Genomic DNA, 13,286 nt, shown 5'->3' on the forward strand with positions numbered 1-13,286 from the left:
CCCTAATACTAGCTTCACCCCCATGGACTTTCCACCTTCCACCTAGCAAAAGAGCCAGGGCGCAAAAGTCTCCCGATCGGGAACACCCGACACGTTTCTGAATGGGCCACCTAGGTAACGCTGAGATACTCTCAATTGGTTTCTGAACGGCATTCGGGAGCTTGAGTGCTCCCGAGTGTAGTATCTGAACGCAGCCCAGGAAAGGGGACCAGGGCCATTAAAAATTCAAGAAGAAGACGTCCAGGAATAAAGAATGGTGTTGCGGTTCTGTCCGTTTTGCGCTAACCTTCTCAGGTTCCGGGAGCATTCATCGGGCAATCGGTTCGCATGCCCCACGTGTCCATATATTTATCCAATAAGGTCCCGGATAAGCTCACGCATCTATTTCACGGGCAAGGAGCGTGCTGACATCATTGACGCTGAATCCACGTGGATGGGAGTAGATTCGACGGATGAACGTTGTCCCAAGTGCACACATCCACGTGCTTACTTCAAGCAGCTACAAACGCGTTCCGCCGACGAGCCTATGACACTCTTTTATAGATGCTGCAATCACGAGTGTGCTCACACGTGGCGAGTCGACTAACCTCACAGGTAATTCAAGAGGATCGCAAGAAAGAGGAGAAGAAAATATTATGCTTCTGAAATTACTATTTGATGTAAATTATTCTTAACTTATTGCCATTTCTGTGAAACTCTGGAGAAACTTTAAATTAGAGGTGTAACTAAGGAAGATTAGATTATTTTGGGGTTTGCTTTAAAATGTAGATTGCATCAGAAAAGGAGATAGAAAACAGAAATATTTTTACAGCAGAGAAAGGAAGTAAAATTATATTACATCAGAGAAGAGAAAGATATTCAATCTTAGAATTGGAGATATCATTTAATCATTTTAATCCTAGAACATTACTGTATTTTTAAATAATTTTTTACTTTTATACTTTATATAAGTTTGGTTCTAATATTTGTTATTGAAATTTTAATAGTTAAAAATTATTTAATATGATTAACATTACATTTTATTTTGGTAATTATTTAGAATACCCCCCTCCCTCACCTCAAATCTTAATAAAAATACACTTATTCGACGTGTTTTCACTCAAAACGAAAGAATCTGATAAAAAAAAAACGCAGCGGTCAGCCTCGTGATTCGAGTTATTAAGCGAAAGTTGGAGACTGTAGAGGTTAAGATATCTGTCATCCCGATTCAATACAGCTCCATGTATACGTTCTACATTAATTACACAAATTCACTGCTTTACAAACACAAATTTATTGCTTTACAAACATAAATTCACTGCTTTAAGCACACAAATTCTTTGCATTAGTGAATTTGTGTTTGTAAAGCAGAGAATTCGTGTTTTTAAAGCAGTGAATTTGTGTTTTTAAAACAGTGAATTTGTATTTGTAAAGCAATGAATTTGTATTTTTAAAGCAATGAATCTGTGTCATTAATGCAGAACATATACAAAGAGCTATATCGAATCGGGATGACAGCTATCTTAACCTCTAAAGTCTCCAACTTTGATTGCGTTTCACTTAACGCTCGCAATGCTCGCGAGCATCGCTTGTCCTTGTTTAACATTTGATAAACGACAAGGATGAAATGATTCCACGAGCGTTATGAGCGTTAAGTGGAACGCAGCCTTTAACGCTTAATAACGCGATTCACGAGACCGACCGCCGCGTGTTTTTTGCCAGATTCTTTTGTTTTGAGTGAAAACACGTCGAATAAATGTATTTTTATTAAGATTTAAAGTGAGGGGGAGGGGGGTATTCTAAATAATTACCTTTATTTTTTTTTATATGAAAGTAGCGGTAGTTCAATTAGTCTAATATATAACAACTTATAAAGTAGACGTAAAAATGTGTTTAAAAAATTTCTTAATTACGTGGGTAAATTTTCATTCGGTGTCGATATAAAAAAGATGGAAAATCTATATTCTCATTAGACAGAAGAAAAAATAAAACATTACATTCCACTTTTCAGGAAAGAAACGACTCGATGAATATCTAAAATATAATCTGATAAATAAAAAATAAAAAATGAATCAAATTAGAATGAACTTTTTTGTATATCAAAACTGGAAAACATTACATAATACTGATTTTGTTTACAAAGTTCTTAATGGTTTTCTTCTTATTCTCTTTACAGGAGTGGAATACGACAAGCATTAGATATATCATGAGCCCCAGCTCAATGGGTCCCATGAAAGTTATTATGAATAAAGCTAAGGAAGAGATGAAGATGCTCGGACCAAAAGAAAAGCATTTCTTCTGTGGTGGTGATCGAAGCGTTGCGATGGCAGCGGAGTTACTGCGGCAGGGAAAAGTGATCGCAGTGCCGACAGACACAGTGTATGGTCTGGCTTGCCTGGCTGCTAATTCACACGCCGTCCAGCGGCTATATGAGATCAAACAACGAGACGAGAGAAAGCCGTTGGCTGTTTGCTTGAGTAATGTCAAGGAGGTAGGTATATGGGGCATCATAGACGACATTCCAGCTGGTATGCTAGAAGATCTGCTTCCTGGACCCTATACAATATGCCTGCGGCGCACATTTGCTCTGAACGAGGCTCTGAATCCAGGCATTGACACTGTGGGTATCCGTGTGCCCAACGACAAGTTCATTCGCAGTGTCGCCCAGATTGTTGGTCCACTTGCGCTTACCAGTGCCAACGTTAGCAAAGAGCCGAGCAGTCTGCACCCAGACGAGTTTCGCGCATTGTGGCCAGAGCTTGATGGTGTCTTCCACAGCTCTAATAATCTCAAGAAACAGACCGATGCACGCAGGATCGGTTCCACCGTGGTGGATGTGTCAAAACTCGGTTGTTATTCGATTGTGCGTCGCGGTATCTCTGCGCATGTCATCATCAGCATATTAAACAGATATCGTCTGAAAATGAACCCAACGGAGTGATACGTGATTGAATTCGTGGTATTAAGCAGGAATAGGTTTATCTATGAATTATATTTAATTTGACGATGGTGCACTGTTGACGATGTATTCAAATAAAACAATCCTGCTTGTTTGTGTTCATATTTACAATATGATTATTACTATTTGATCAATATGATTAAAAAAAACCCTTAAAAAATCTGGGAAAAATGTTTTATATATATATATATATGTATAAAATTATATATAATTGCATATAATTATATATAGAACACTTTCCCGGGAATATTTTAAAAAGTCACAGAAAAGAGATCTTATATTAACAAAGTTATCGAAGAAAAGTTTCTAAATATTAGTAAAACATAAATTGCATCTTGAATAAACAGACCCGAACAGACCAGAAGGGTTAAATCAATGGTGCTGCGTTCAGCAGAGAAAGTAGCTTTGCAATTGTTGTAAAATTCTTGAATATGATTGGTTTATACATTTAGATCCAATGAGGAACTAAGAGCAAGACTAATCATATTAAAGAATTTTACAACAATTGCAAAGCTGCTTTCTCTGCTGAACGCAACCAATGTAAATTAAAACAAAAAGAAAAAACGACGATGTAAAGAAGCCATGTAAATAAAAAGATATTTGTAAAAAAATGTAACTAGAACTAAAACGTGACATATGATACGATTTAGATAGAAGAAGCACGGAGCTGTCTTAATATTTTGATGTTATTCTGATCTAGTAGAATGATAATAAATGATAATAAATAAGGTTTTTCCAATGAGATATTAAAAAGAATAAACCATTATCTGTGATATCGTTCCAAAGATTCAGGGCGGCTTTTTTAAATGAAAGATATTTTCCGAAATTTGTATCATTATAATTTCCTGCTTATATATATAAAAAACAGTTTCGTTAGCTTCCTTCATCATTTCGTCGCAAGTGTTTAAAAAATCGTGCGATTTATTATAATGTATATACGCTTTATACAATTAAAATATGTATAAGTCTCTTAAAATCTCATTTTATTACGGTTCAGTCTAAGAACATTTCTTTTTCCGCACGAGATGTTAAACATTAAACAATTCCTTACGCTTTCGTGTTAATAATATTTCTTAGGTTTTTTTTTTATTTCGAGCAGTCATTAAAATTTATTACTTAAATTAAAACTGCATTTCTCCCTCCATGCACGAAGCTGGCAATTGTAAAATAGACACATTCGAAGATAAATAAACATTCATCGAATGTTCTTTCCGTGGAGAATAGATTTTTGTCAGATATATTATTGTGTGATGAAAAATTTCACTCAATATCTTGCGCATACGCAACTTAGATCGTACCATATCCTCCTTGCAGTCCTCGTCATCCATTATAAATTAATCATTCGATCGCCATATGTACATACATAAACTCGTCCGATTGTAGAGTTTTTGTTTCGTGCCCGGACAAATATATTCTTAAAAATTAGCATTAATGTAATAAATAAATATTTAACGCTACGTATTACGAATGTGACCGCCTTGTTGTCCTTATCGGACATGTCCTTGACTGGCCTCGCGCATAATTACAAATAATCACTAGCGTTCGTTTATTCTAAGCGATAAACTTTTAGGCTCTCACGAAAGTTTCGTTGGCTCTTCAATGCAGTGATTCTCGATGGCACGGGAGCAAAAGCGTGCAAAAGTGTCTGGCTCTTTAAAAAAGAAATCTCAAGATTACGTCCAGATTGCCGATGAAGTTTACCGATGATTTCAACGTAATCGATAGTTCCTTGGAAAAGCCAATCTCTCAGACACGACGCAAGGCGTCTTTATTTAAATATACTGTCATATATTTAATATGTTTTATATATTCGATCCATAAATTCTTAAAAAAATTAAAACAAACCAACAGTTTCTGAATCTAGGAATATGAAAATATAGAGGACCTCGGCGTGATTGCTCGAGCACGTGAGAATCGAACGATCCAGGAGTCCAAGAGTTTTAAAGCATCGAAGGATTGGCACGTCCATAGATCGGCAAATTCGAGAACTCTCTATCTCCGTCCTTCTTACATGCGTCGTATATGATATCAATTTCTCACGTCTTCGAGAAGCTCGAGAGAGACTCCTTGTAATTCTGCATGCAAGAACATAAAAACCAGGCAAACTTTCGTAAGGTCCCGGCGTCTCTTTTCTCTCTCTGTTGTTTATATTAATTATATAATAATATAACAAATCAGTCTAATCTTCCTTTATAGAAAATATTCCTGACGACGATGAATATTTCTTCGCGTCGGCGGTGACGCTCGTGGTCCTAAAGATACCGAGCAGGCTGCTCCTCAGACGGGCGTAGATCTCCTTGCGCACGGTAGCCGTAAACTTGGTGGTCAGGCAGCTGATCGCCGCCGTCGCGAAGATCAAGTTGTAGAGGAGAACGAGCTTGAAATTACCAAGCCACTCGATGCGTCCGAAATCACCCAGTAGATCAAAATTTGTCATTCCTGGGAAAAGTAGGAGAAACGTGAGCAGAGTAGCAATAATAAAATGCCAATTATGTAAAACTCTGCTCTCTAGTATCACTTCTTTTAAATGTATTTTTGTTGTAATAACAAATAGTTTATTACTTATAATATAATTATTTTTTATGTTCCGTTCGTGAATCTTTTCTCGTTTATAACTCGAAAATTACTTGTATTTGACATCTTTGTTAATAAAAATATTGATTTCAAATTGATCGAAGAATTCATCATTGAAATGACATTAGTAAAAAAACCTCTGTAAATATACAGGGCTGTATTCAGAAATCTTATCCGGATCCATCCAGATATCATTTTATCCTTATTTAATAGGATTATTAGTGAATAAGGATAAAATGATAACACCTTAATAATTCCTGAACACACACCAGATTGTATATCTATATTGTCTGAACGAGAAATAACAAGCAAGCAGATCTATTGTTAATTTTCAATTATTTCAGAATATAATTGAGTAGGATGACTGGAATTGAGACATGCGTGCGGAATATAAATAAAAACATCCAGACAATTCGTGCCTTACCTAATATTCGCGATAATAGCGGTAACGCCGAACTTAGCACAAGCAAAAGAGCGCAATTCGCAATGAGGTGGGTGAGTGGCGTGGAGCGGAACCTTGGTTGAACCATTCTCACGCCCGGTAAAGCGTACAGGCCGATCGCGCTAGTCACGGCCAAATAAAGAATCACCGCCACCTCGATGGCCGCACCGATGGGTCCGAGCTTGGACAGGGAACTGATGCCGAGCGTAAATTGCTGTCAAATTAAAAACGACTTTATGATTTTTCGAAATAAAATTAAGGTTCATGCTGTACAGAAAAAAGATGAAACAAAATTAGTTAATAAAAATGCCATCACTGAACAAAATCATTAAATAATTTACTTATGAAATAAATTTGTTAAAAAAAAAATTTGTTTCTTTTTATTAGAATAAATTCATCAATTCTTTAATTGCAGCACGCAAAATTTATAAATTCATCATTAATATAAAATAACGATGATTCAAATTAATAATTGCAGCAAAATTCACGACTAGAAAGTCAGTTAATTCAGAGGAAGGGAAGTAAATACGAACCCTCGTGCTCAACGGCAACGCCTTGATACCTATCAGTAATTCTATAGTGTTTTGCACCGCTAATAGGGCCGTGGCAGTGGACAGAACGAGCAGCGCCAGCATCGCTACTGGATAAAGTAGCGTGCGCCGGACCCACCAGGTCCTCCGCTGTTGATCCAGCAGCTGTCGCCGCTTCTGAACGTCGTCCAGCCGTTGAGAAAGACCCTTTTGCAGAGCACCGTTCCTCAGACACAGCAGACCCGGACTTATGCACAGTAGTGGCTCATCGTCCTCGTGCGGCAACCAGCCACAGTTCATCGCCGGCGACATCGGCACCGGTGATACGTACGACTTCCCCGTAGCTTTTACGTGCTGTAATCTGAACATACGCTGAATTGTATATATACATATATAAACATTAGACAATATGCGATATTCAATGTACATACAAATATAAGGAAAAGAAAGAAAGAGATGCTACCTTCTGCGGATACAGTCCTCCTCTAATCTATACGCGAAGAACTCCTCATCTAAGTTCTTCAGAAATTGGGGTTTAACAAGAAACGACCCCGCCACATCGAACAGTCGTACGAATCCCACTGGAGTGCATACTGAGGAATGATTAATTCACCAATTAGAGTAAATTCTCGGAAAAAAATGTTATGTTTGAAGAATATTACAAATTGATTTTTTCTCTGCTGCGTAGATAGTAGAGTTGTGCGAAAATGTACGATACTTACGTAATAACATTACTACGCCGACGAACGAGACGCAGGAATATAGAAAAGGCAAATAATAACTCCATAAATCTGTAAAGTAGATTATATCACGATGGTAGTCTCATTCGAATTTATGTAACTATGATAAAATCACGACGGATGTTGTAAATATATACGAATATATCTAAATTGTAAAAAAATACGACTCCGTGATATGATATGCATTACTTACTGAGCAACGTGTGTAAACTTGAGTTTTGATAATCCAATAGGGCCGACAGGACATAAGTCATTCCTAGTACGAGAGTACCCAAGAGACAGAGAACTGTCACTGTCTCGTATACTCTCGCCATCACGCCCTATGATTACAAACAATTATAAAAAAAGATTGGCAGCTCGTTATCAAGAATTTTTCATGATTTTGTCTCACCTTTTTATGGCCTTCGAAACCCTCTGACTCCGTGAAAAGATAGGCGAAAGGCAGAAACACGAAAAGCGATAAGTTCGAGAATAGGAACACGTGATTCCATAGACCTGTCAATGGAAATTAATTTTGTTATATGATATAACGTTTACGAAATGTAAACTACAGATTTAACAGAGATATAAACTGAGGATTGAATTATATCAGACGAATTCATTGTTCATATCTTGTTCTGCTCTTCCTTCGTTTTACTAATAATGCTTTAATCTTTTAAAATTAATTCTTTTATCTTTTATGTATATATATATATATATATATATCTTAATATTGATTTTTTATAATTGTAATATTATTTCGAATTATGATGTGATTGTTTTTTAAATGATTGTAACAAGAATTAAAACAAGACTACTCTATTTATTTATCTCTTTATGAATCCTTCTGTCGTTACATCTACGTGTGCATTTGTTTCTTAATTATATATCTCGAGTGACTCATGTATTTGAAATGTATTTTTCCCAGGTTATTCAAGATTTTACCTTGGATGAGGGAGCTGTTGAGCCACTTGACGTAGTAGCTGTTTGGATATAAGATGAGGACTTCATTACTAGCGATAGACACCGGAAGTAAGAGGGTCGCGCCGACGGAAATTGCCAGGGCGACCGTGCACAGCCAAAGGCTGATCCTGTACACAGTGGCCTCATCCTCGTCCACCGACAGGTAGTCCTCGCGATCCCGGCGTCTAAAACGCGCGATCAGCGCGTAACTTGAGATATATAGCAGCAAAAAAAGCAGCAAATATATCTGCAAAGAATTACGTTTGGTTAATAGCATATTAATATATACATACTTATGTATAATTATTAATATAATTATACAATTAATACATATACTTATACATATTATTATTATGTATACATACTCGTATATTAATATATATACAATGTACGATGAAATATATGTAATATATTATACAATGATTATATATATATATAAATAATTACAATTAAACTATATACAAATAATATTAAATTAACAATGGTTTTATACTAATTATATAAATTATATTATATCTTTTTAAATATTATGAGATATTCTTTTCAGTTGCGAATTCAGTTTATAAACTGTTGTATAATTACTGTACAGTTACAGCGTGTGTTTTAAGTGATAAGTGATAGTAGTCATGAAGAGATAAGGGACCACCATGAAAAAAATAGGTCAAAAAATGTGGAACAGCATTTTTGCAAATACTAGAACTATGACTCATGATAATTGAATGCTTAGCAATTGTCGAGATGTCGTCACATCACGTTACGTAAATCACGTTGAGCATCATTCATTGCCATTCACAGTGATTAAAAGTATACTTCCAACATCAGAAAATACGGAAAATGCGTTGGTAAACGAAGCCATATATTACGACTGAAATTTTAAACTCTGAACTGCTTTGTTCTTTTGTCTGACATAGTATTTGTAAATATCGATCGGTAAATAATACAAATTCCAAAGATTTTAGAACCAATTGCAAACAAACAATATTAATTCCTGAAACAAAAAAACATTAGCTTTCTGTTATTATCTACATCAAGCTCGCATGTTTTTATATTGAATTGTATAACGATAAATTTCTTTTCTTTCGTCAATCATATATATTTAATAAATAATATATTTATTAAGTGTATTTATCCTAATTATATAATATTAAGTATATTTATCCTAATAATCTCTCATTAATAAATTATGTTTCAAATTGACGTAACAATAAAGGAGCGTCAGTCCAAGATCTTCCACGCTTAGGCGCCACTATGCGATAACGAGCAGCTCGTGCATAAGCAACGGATCGAATTGCTGGACGATGACCAACCTGGGCGTTTCGGTTTCATTTATTAATCGTTCCCGATCGATACACCGCCTCGCTTAGTCTTCGTTCATTTATTCAACCGCCAATCTTTCTATGCATTTTTTTTTGCATTTACATTTTCGCGCGTACATTGGATTTATCGCCGTCATTGTTATAGTTATTATGATGTATGTATATAATCAACAATACTAATTTGCCCGGGACGCAATAACGGAGCCTGTATAATTACGGATGGATAGCCACGTGCGCGTGACATTTTCGGCATCGTTGCTGGCAACGGCGTCTTGCCGAGAATAGGACGGATGAAAGTAAGACAGAACCGATCTTCTGCGAGTCCAATGTACCTAGCCGGAACTAGGGTGTGGCGAGGCATTTGTTTCGTGTAAAAAAATTGAAGGGGGAAGAATGGCGTATAAACTTTTACGTACTTTAATTCGTACGCTAATGGTGACTATTATCATCCACGTGTACATTTGCAATCGAGCGCTTCCTGTGTATTAAATAAAATATGTATGTAGATATAAATTTTGATAGAATAACCGACAATTTTGCAACGCGAAAAGTATTACTTTAAATGGAGAAATACATTTTCTCTGTGAGTTCTCACAAGAATCAATATTATTTATATAAATACTAAAGGGTTATACTGTATACACATATATTCTTATTTTACTGTTACTTTAGTAATTATGTTTCATATTCGTTTGTAAACATATATATCACATAATCTGTATATTTCTAACATATATACTGTATATCCGATCATATCGTTCATTCGTTACTACGACACAATTTAAAAAATAAAATTTTCCAGAAAATAAGTTTGAGCGTTTTGAATTAAAATGTAATATTAATTTTAAAATACAATTAACTTTAAATATTAAATATTAAATATAGTTTTTTCTTTTTTGCAAGCAATTCAAAACTGACAACTTTTAAGTTGTCATTATTGTAGTAAATGAACGATATATTCATATTAAATTAATATTTGATATATTAAATAATATTAATTAATACCATTAATTAATATCATTTTTTAAAAATTATATTTCTGTGAAAGAAATCTCTTTTCCTGGAATGCATTCTTTTCTTTGGTTTCGAGCACCAATCTAATCCTGACTCTGTTTCGCGCGTATTTAATTTATATGGAAGTAGAGGAAAAAAAAATTAAACTTCATGATAAAATAACTGTTATTTAAAATCAAATAAAATAACAGTTATTTTAAATAACTGTTATTTAAAAAACTGTTATTCCTGCCTATTCGATGTTTTATTTAATAACAAAACATCGAATAAACAAAAATGTAGAAAAAGATGTAACTTGATTTTCTCGGTTTCTGAAAAATCGCGCGAATCTCATACCAATACTCCTCGTTTTTTCTCACTGACTGTGCTCCGTAAATAATAATATATCATTTCACTTTCTTGTTGTTCACCGAATATTAAACAAAGATAAAATGATAATACATTATCTTATAACGTGCTTGACTGAATCAGGGGTTTGATTATATTAAGTTGCTCTTTGAAGAGTTCCAACTCGTGGACGCTTTATCTCGTTCGTGTATAAATCTGTGCGCAGTTTGAATATTAATCACGACTTTATCGTTTGTATTTCGTAATCTTTATCCTCTTTCTTGCTTTTTCATTGCGCGTGACAGCTGCTTCCGGATTGATCAACTAAATGCGGAAGCGAAGCAATTGGATTACCAGGCGGGTCGCGAAAAGGAAGTGGAACGTGCTTTCACGATACTTTCCAAAGAGGTAAAAGTCGATGAATATATGTTACCAAAAAACTAAGTATTAGGTAAACACATGTTTTATCTAACTAACAAAGAGTAGAAGTCTTTATCATTTTAATCATAGATAATTGAGACATCGCTGTCATGAAATCCGTCTAATCTTTTCCTAATATTTTCCCAATTTTTTCCTAATATTTCCCTAATTACTTCCTAACGTTTTTCTAATCTTTTTTTAAATGTTGCTTTCCCTTTATTTAAAATCTTGAAAGAGGCGCATTTTTCATAATTTATACTTGTTATTTATACATACTCTTTTCTTATATTCTATACTTCGTATTTTATACTTTATTAGGTTCCAAGAACCTCTTCGATCGTGCGAATATAGGATTCTTTCTTTTATTAAATAGGCGTAGCGAACTACTTTATAACTTCAATATTTGTCCATCCATCCGATTATTCAACTGCAAGATTTCTCAGAAACGGCTTAACTTTTTTTAAATTCTGTTTTTGACAATAGTTACCCAAAGACTTTAGCTTCACTGAGGCAAAGTATAAATCAAACAGTTGATGATAGAATCTCAAGATTTGATCGTCTAAAATATCTATTTATTAAATATCTATTTATTAAATATGATTTTTCAACTGATAATGTTAATTTTTGATATTGCTCTTGCAATGTAGCACGTTCCCTTGTTAGAACTAGAAAAAGATAAAGAGTCAGTTAAACTAACATTAAAATTAATTACACATAGACATAAAAAATAATACATTATTGATAGAAACGGACATTATATCCGTTGCAAAGAATTTATTATTAAATATATTATTCACTTCGTTTTCGGTCCATCTTCTATTTATTATTGTTTATATTTTACATTATTATTATTATTATTATTGTGATTGATATTATTATTGTTATTATTATCCACTTATTATTATTATTATTATACTTCATATTTTGTACTTTATATTTCTTCTATGCTTTAGACTTTGTCTTATATCTTCATTTCTTTTCTATACTTCTTTCTATAAAGCATTTCTTTGATATTTCTTTCCTTCTGTATAAAGATCTCTGATCTCGAGTACTATTTCGGCTTCTTCGTTCAGGATTCTCGGCGAAACGACCGGTTTCTTGGAGCATCGTCGTGAGGAATCTTTGCAAAACGAAGACGTCGTCCACGTTCGCCAGGCGACAAGACCCGCTTCCTTCGCGACAGCGATTTACAAGATGCATTCGACGCCGGGTGAATGTACTTGTGCCAGACGTCATCGACGATTGAAATTCCTCCGTTCACGCATTCCCGCTAGTTTTCGAGTTTACGGATGCCGAGGAGGAGCAGGACGAGGGACGAGAAGAAAAGCCAGAGATTTAACTCGATATACGAGACGTTCCAAGTCCAGTGGATTACCTTCTAATCTACGAATTCGAGTCGTGAATTCAAAGTCAAATTTCACCATCAAATTCCTCTGCGATTAATGTCAATTTTTATTAATATAGATTAACTTCGATCTCGATTTAACTTAATTTTGCTACTGTTAAAAAATTATAAATATTCTTGTAATATTGTTTGCTCACTTTTATAATTATTAATTTTCACCGAGTTTCAAGATACACATTGGATAATTCTAACAACATTACAGCAATATAACAGTACTTAACATTGCAAATTATACAGAGATGTTGCTGCAAACTTCTGTGCTATATGGGCAGTGTTAATTTTGTATCGTTTTCTAAAAATTAGAAGGACAGAATAAATAAAACCGAGATCAAAGTTTATTTAGATTCGTAGAAATGGTTATAAAAATTAAAATGCGTTTTATTGAAATCTTAAAAAAGTTTCGTGAGAATTTACGGATCTTCCAGGTATTTTTATTCAAAATTCCAGATAAGAGATTTAAAAACATAAAGATTTTAATAATATATATTATATATGTACTTGCATATATATCATATTGTAGTCTTTTTCACAAACTGCGTGCCGAATTATTTTTCCGGACTAAATAAACGCAATTAAAATTACTCTAGTAATCGCGAATTAAATTGACAAGCAATTTAATAATTTGATGCTACCATCAA

General features: G+C 34.4%; 2 protein-coding genes across 2 annotated transcripts in view; one reads left to right on the top strand and one right to left on the bottom strand.

Moving 5' to 3' along the window:
- The first annotated feature begins 459 nt into the window (after positions 1 to 459).
- Positions 460 to 2,995, top strand: Tcs1 (Threonyl-carbamoyl synthesis 1). The gene is made up of 2 exons (XM_018502985.1): positions 460 to 594; positions 2,156 to 2,995. The coding sequence occupies exons 1-2, from the start codon at positions 544 to 546 to the stop codon at positions 2,918 to 2,920; spliced, it is 816 nt and encodes a 271-aa protein (XP_018358487.1). The 5' UTR covers positions 460 to 543; the 3' UTR covers positions 2,921 to 2,995.
- Positions 2,996 to 4,167: 1,172 nt separating this feature from the next.
- The window catches only part of lili (LMBR1-like protein lilipod), an 11,808-nt gene continuing 2,689 nt past the window's right edge, over positions 4,168 to 13,286 (bottom strand). Inside the window, exons 2-9 of the mRNA XM_018502995.1 lie at positions 8,149 to 8,413; positions 7,616 to 7,719; positions 7,418 to 7,544; positions 7,207 to 7,275; positions 6,948 to 7,077; positions 6,488 to 6,845; positions 5,937 to 6,168; positions 4,168 to 5,377 (exon numbers count right to left, since the gene is read on the bottom strand). Coding sequence (XP_018358497.1) covers positions 5,118 to 5,377; positions 5,937 to 6,168; positions 6,488 to 6,845; positions 6,948 to 7,077; positions 7,207 to 7,275; positions 7,418 to 7,544; positions 7,616 to 7,719; positions 8,149 to 8,413 — 1,545 coding nt within the window. The 3' untranslated portion in view covers positions 4,168 to 5,117. The remainder of the gene's footprint in view (positions 5,378 to 5,936; positions 6,169 to 6,487; positions 6,846 to 6,947; positions 7,078 to 7,206; positions 7,276 to 7,417; positions 7,545 to 7,615; positions 7,720 to 8,148; positions 8,414 to 13,286) is intronic.

Source organism: Trachymyrmex cornetzi, unplaced genomic scaffold (genome assembly GCF_001594075.2).
Source record: "Trachymyrmex cornetzi isolate Tcor2-1 unplaced genomic scaffold, Tcor1.1 scaffold153, whole genome shotgun sequence".
Classification (NCBI taxonomy): Eukaryota; Metazoa; Arthropoda; class Insecta; order Hymenoptera; family Formicidae; genus Trachymyrmex; species Trachymyrmex cornetzi.